The sequence below is a fragment of the Megalops cyprinoides genome, chromosome 6 (assembly GCF_013368585.1).
Source record: "Megalops cyprinoides isolate fMegCyp1 chromosome 6, fMegCyp1.pri, whole genome shotgun sequence".
In the NCBI taxonomy this organism is placed as follows: Eukaryota; Metazoa; Chordata; class Actinopteri; order Elopiformes; family Megalopidae; genus Megalops; species Megalops cyprinoides.
In genome coordinates, this window is record NC_050588.1 from 16,932,596 (window position 1) to 16,938,451 (window position 5,856).

At 37.6% G+C, this 5,856-nt stretch overlaps 1 protein-coding gene across 1 annotated transcript; it reads right to left on the minus strand.

Annotated features, from left to right (window-relative positions):
• Positions 1 to 229: 229 nt before the first annotated feature.
• On the minus strand, positions 230 to 1,746 carry LOC118778984 (pro-thyrotropin-releasing hormone-A-like). Its single transcript, XM_036530788.1, has 2 exons — positions 1,662 to 1,746; positions 230 to 633 (listed from the first exon to the last, which is right to left on the minus strand). The coding sequence occupies exons 1-2, from the start codon at positions 1,744 to 1,746 to the stop codon at positions 230 to 232; spliced, it is 489 nt and encodes a 162-aa protein (XP_036386681.1).
• Between the last annotated feature and the right edge of the window lie 4,110 nt (positions 1,747 to 5,856).

A 5,856-nucleotide genomic window follows, 5' to 3' on the forward strand; every position in this document is an offset into this window, starting at 1 on the left:
GATTGGTATGGTAAAGATGAGATATACCACATTTGTACAACCCTGTTTAAATGGCACTTTCAAGGCTAGTTGATGCCTTTTTAGCTACATCTTTTACTATTGCAATTCATGAGGAGCTAATGGAACATTCATATTCCTTTAAGGAAATTGCGGGATTACATACAAGATATCAACTCAAACGCCTGCTCTTTTAGTGAAGCTCCCCCATAACGCTGGCATAATTCCTGTATCATTTTCCGGGGTGCTGACGCTTCCCCAAGTGCTGTTGGTCACCAGAGTCTAGCTCATCCCCGCTTGCTTTAGTACGCACCAAGAAGAGGTTCTCTAGATGTGCTGAGACATCACTGGAGTGCACGGTTGGAGAGTTGTTGTGTGTTAACTCTTTCAGCACCAAATTCTTGCCCTGGTGGTGCTGCCCCTTCAGGACCACATAGCTGGTCCTTTCAGCCTCTCGTTCCCCAGGATGCTGTCTTTTCTGGAGATTTGTGAAACACGCACCTATTTCCTTCTCTTGCTGTCCTGAATTCTTCCATTGTTCACTCTCCTGAATACTGCTGCTTTGTGGGTCTTCTGCATAATGCTTGCCTGGAAGCTGCCATTTAAAGGCCCAGGGTGGCTGAGAGTTGATGTCTTCTGTAAGAAAAAATACAGAATAACTTAAATACAGAACTAAAGTGTATTTGTTGTAGGGAGTCTGGAATCAAGTATTCATTCACTTGTAATTAACTGGAGAGGGGCAATGCAATTTTATTTCACCACAGCAGTATTGGGCCGTAAGTGTGTCATAGAGGAGGCAGAAACTGAAGTTAAATTGTTGCTTTCTCTTGATTAACAGTCAAGCAATTTGCTCAATAATGCTAGCCCAGACAAGGGCTATAGTTCCATTTCTTGTAATTGTACCTTATAGAAAGGTGTGCTGTATTTACCTTATTCACAAATTATATTATAAGGGTTATCTTTTATCTCTATTTAGTCGATTCAATTCTGGTTCAATTCAATTTTCTAGCATGATGTGAAGGGAAATATCTTTTCAACAGAATCTACAATTAAGTGCAAGGTATTTACCTGCTTCATGTTAACTTTGTTCAGCTGATGCTCTTATCCAGACCAGCTTATATAGACTTACATTTCATCCTTTAGCAAACTTTGCACCTTGGATGTACAAATCCACCTTGATAGCCCGGTTTACGCTGGGCAGCACAATTTTATTTTTTACGTTCAGTTTTTTAAATTTTGTTAGATGACCGACGCTTGCCGGTTAACAGAAACCTTGCATCTACTTTGCGGAATAGTATCATTTAATGACGACTATATGACATACAGTTTAATTGCATGAATGATTGATTGGCTGACAGACACTTCAGACAGACTATACTTGTTTTAAAAAAATATCCTCACAGCTTGAAATGTTGCATTTATGTAAATAATAGTTTACACAGATATGAATGTACTGTATGTGGACGATATATAATTATTGTAATCGTAAATGAATTTCATTTATTTTTTATTCCTGCGAAGAGCATGGGGAAACGTTTAAACACGGACATAACCAGTAATTTTAATAAAATTTTCACTTTCTCCATATACATACTTACCATATGGTTCCCATTGTCATCACATTCATTTAAATCACAACAATTAACAGCTAGAACGGCACGTACCTTCATCACCTTCCATCTTTCTCAGTAAGGACCTCAGAATAAAACTGGAGCGTCCTTGATCGCTTTCAGCCAAAGGGACCCTCATGCCGCCGGAATAAGTGAGAGTCTCTGGAACCAACGCGAGGCAGCCCACCACTGACTCCACAGCAAGCAGGCAGGCGAAGGTCACTGCAATGCGCGCTTGCAATGGTAACAAAATCGATAAATATTTAGGCAATGTTTCTGCATAAAACCATAGTGATTTAGATGTAGAAGGTATGCAGTCTTTAACGTCGAATTGTATCGAAATACAAATATTTTGGCATAATTGTTTATTAGATCGTAACTTTCTCCAAATGTAGTTTAGATATATATATATATATAAAAAAGTAAAGAATCAGAGTAGAAGAATCAATTCAAAGTAAATAACATATTCTAAGAAGAAAAAGTTTTTTGAGTACGTTTATCATTCTATCTGATACGATTCTGCTCAATTTTGCTAATATTTGATGTTTGGACTCTATACTGTTTAAATAATATTCCGTGTATTCGGTGAGCATACCAGTCATAATGAAATATATGTTAGGTTTTGACAGCAGAGGTTATGTTTCCAGTCTAGAATGCGCTTGAATTGTGCAGTACTAGTCGTGTATCGCCGTTTATATTCGTCTCACACCCCACTTACGCGAATGCCTCTGACGTCATTTGACTGTCGTCTTAGTTTCAGTAATGTAACAAATGCTTACGATCAATCTCGTGCTTATCGACTTTTTATTCCTGATGAGCGCACGTTTTACAGAGGTGAATCCCTAGCGGCACAGCTCCCGGGAAACACAGGAGTGGTTTACTTACACTATCCCCTTAAGCTTTTGTGTTCATGGCTTCCCAGTCCGGGGAAGTGGACGAAATCAGGAATGAATTGAGAAGAATGGAAAGGAATGTCTTTAAAGTACAGATGTAGTACTGCTACATCAAATGCCATAACATTGAAATTCAATGACAATATTATAATGAAGCTGTGAAAATGCTGGCATTCTTATTTGCCTTATTAACTGTTGTCATTTTAATAGTTCCTGTATAAGACTGTGTTAACAGGAGCCTATTATTATTATTATTATTATTATTATCTTTCTTGCATCTTGTAATACATGAAGAGAACTGGGTCCAAACAATGGTCCTTGGGTCCTATAGGATAGATCAGCGTTTCTCAAACCTCTTCTGGAGTACCACTTGTCCTGCATGTTTTAGATCTCTTCCTGCTCCAACACAGCTGATTTAAATGATCAGTTTGTTATTAAGCAGCTTCAGGAGTTCATAATGAGTTACTGCACCCTCTGTTTCTCAGTTACTTTGACAGATGTGTTTTGTTCTGATGGTACAGCTACATGAATCAATATACCCTTTCTTTCACTGTTGTTTTTGATAACAATGTCTGGTCTGTTTGTACTTATCTCTCGGTCAGTATGAATTGGCATATCCCATAAGATTGTAATTCCATTAGATACAGTCACAGTATTGGGTTGGTGTTGGTACCACTTGTCTGTTGTTTCAGTTTTGTATTCCTTACAGATCTTCCAGTGCAGATATATTGCTATTTTGTTGTGTCTGGAAATATATTCTGTTTTGCCAATTCTGGACAGCCTGAGATAATGTGGTTGATGGCTTCCTCAAATTTACCACAGATCCATCATAACAGATCTGTTCTATCTTTGATTATTGGTGGCAGGATCCGGTAGCACGGCTCTGGTCTTGAACAGCAACAATCAGTCCTTCTGTTTCCACTTTCAGTCCAAGGATTTTGATCCAATAATTGGTCTTTTGCTTGTCCACGTCTACTTTTAAAATTTTTTTTTGGGTATTTCCCATACATTGCTTTCTCACCCTAGTTTTCTTATAGCTGTTGCTGTCCAGGAAACTTTGCGTTCAAATTTGTAATTGGCAGCTTCTTTTTTATTGAATATAACTTCTTATTACTATCATGTTGTTTCACTATTTGGAAAAGTACATCAATGGAAGTTGCTAGATACACGTCCAAGCCAGTGGCTGTAGTTTTATAAATCAACTGCAATTGGGTTAAGCCATGTCTTCCTTCTGTTCTTGGTACATAGAGTCTGTCAGCATCAGCCTTCGGGTGGTGAATTTTTTCCATGTCATTAAGGCTACAATTGACAGTGTTAAAACTATATGTCACTACTGGTATAGCTAATGTATTAATGGCCTCAATCTTGTTAGATGCATTAAGCTCACTTCTTGGTACTGTCCTGACTCTTCTATAGAATTCTTTTTAAATTTTCTCCTTTATGGCTGAGTGTTTAATGCCATCTCCTTTGTCAGTTCCTAGGTACTTGCAAGTACCCTCCTGATAAAGCTCTTTGATTGTGATATTGATGTCAAGGTTGATGTCACAGGTATTGGTGAGTCTTCCTCTTTTAAAGGTAGCTTTTGCACATTTATCAAACCCAAACTCCATTTTAATGTCATCACTGAAGGTCTTCAATGTTAACTAGACCTGCCTGTTGGTAATCATTTTTGGCAAATGTCTTTAGGGCATCCATAAAAAAAATATGGTTTAATTTGCCATGCTGCATTTCAAAACCATGGCCACTGTTGTTAAGTAAAGTGCCAAGGGGTGCTGAAGCAATACAAAAGAGCAATGGTGACAGTGAGTCTCCCTGGAAGATTCCTCTTTTGATATTGATATTGATATCTAGATGTTAGTGCTCCATCCACATAGTGGAGGTTTAGGGTGGTCGTCCAGGTCTTCATGCTGTCTTTAATAAATTGGTTGGTAATTGGGCAAACTTTATACATTTCTAAACCTTTCAAGATCCAGGATTGTGGCACACTATCAAATGGTTTCCTATAATCAATCCAAGCAGTAGACAGGTTCTTTTTCTTTGTTTTGTTCTCTTCTATGATTGCCTTATTAAGAAAAACTTGATCCTTGCATCCATAGCTACCTCTTTTGCACCCTTTTTTTCTGCTGGTAGAAGGCTATTACTATTAAGAAAATGTGAGTCCTTTCAGTGATGATGGAGGTTAGGATCTTATACATGGTGGACAGGCAGGTGATGTGTCTATAGTTTTTGGGGTTCTGGGTCTCGTCAGCCTTAGGGAGTAAGTAAATGATACCTCATGTCAGCCAGTTGGGGCATATTTCTGGATCTTGAAAATAATGTTATAAACATATGTTAGGTCCTCATGTATGCTGTGTAAGATATTACTCCAGAAATTTTCTATCCGTGGTGCCTTCCAGTTACTGGGCTTCTTGATGGCATCAACAATTCCTGTAATAGTTACATCAGCCCACTCTTGATTTTCTAAATTTCTGTGCTGCTCAGCTTGTTTGAGGATCCAGGTGGCTTTATCATTGTGCTTTTTATAATTCTCCAAAATCTTGCTCTAGAACTCATTGATCATTGCCAACAACCTTCTTTTTTCCTAGTCATGATAGAACCTTTTTGCATCTTCTCTAAAGATCTTATTTTGTTTAAAGAAGTTGCTTTTCTTTATGTCTTCTTAATCTTTGTGCTTTAGCTTGAATTTTTTTGCCTCAGCTTTTCTTTAGCATTGAGTAGGCCCTCCTTTTTCTTGATTGTTAGTTTTCGATGTAATAAGTTCATTTCCTTTTTTTTTTTTGCAGCCTTCAATGTCACATAGAACAGGCAAATCTCCATGCATTTTTCTTATCTCTTTCTTGATCCTTTCTTTCCAGGTCAGTTTGTTTTTCCTTAATTTTCTTTTTGTGTCATGATGTTATTTCTATATGCTGAGGCATGAACAGACTGATTTAATTCTGTTCTGCCTTGATCTTTTGTATGGCTTTTTAGCATAACTGATGATGACTTCATTATATTGGTCTTTCTTTATTTTTGGTATCCTTGGCCTTGCTCTCAGTGGTATTTCTTTTAGAGCTTCCCATTTTCACTCCATGTTTTCTTTAATCTCATCAGTTGTTTCACTTCCTCTTCTAAGGTTGTCTCATATTGTCCATTGAGGGCAGAACACTCTCCTTCATATTACTATTACTATTATTAACACTGATATTATATCCTTGATATTATGAAAACAATTTTATTCCTTCCGCTTTCTATACTTTCTGGGTGTCACTAACTATATGAATTGCTGTGGAAAAGTTATGTTTGCACCACCCACGACTAACAAAACATTCCAGTGCACTGAAGTATCACCAACTTCAGACATTTTTCAGTTTAAA

Coding starts and splice junctions, on each gene's coding strand:
- LOC118778984 (XM_036530788.1), bottom strand. CDS start 1,746: ATGAGGGTCCCTTTGGCTGAAAGCGATCAAGGACGCTCCAGTTTTATT. Junction 634..1,661: donor AAAGATGGAAGGTGATGAAG/GTACGTGCCGTT, acceptor TTTTTCTTACAG/AAGACATCAACTCTCAGCCA.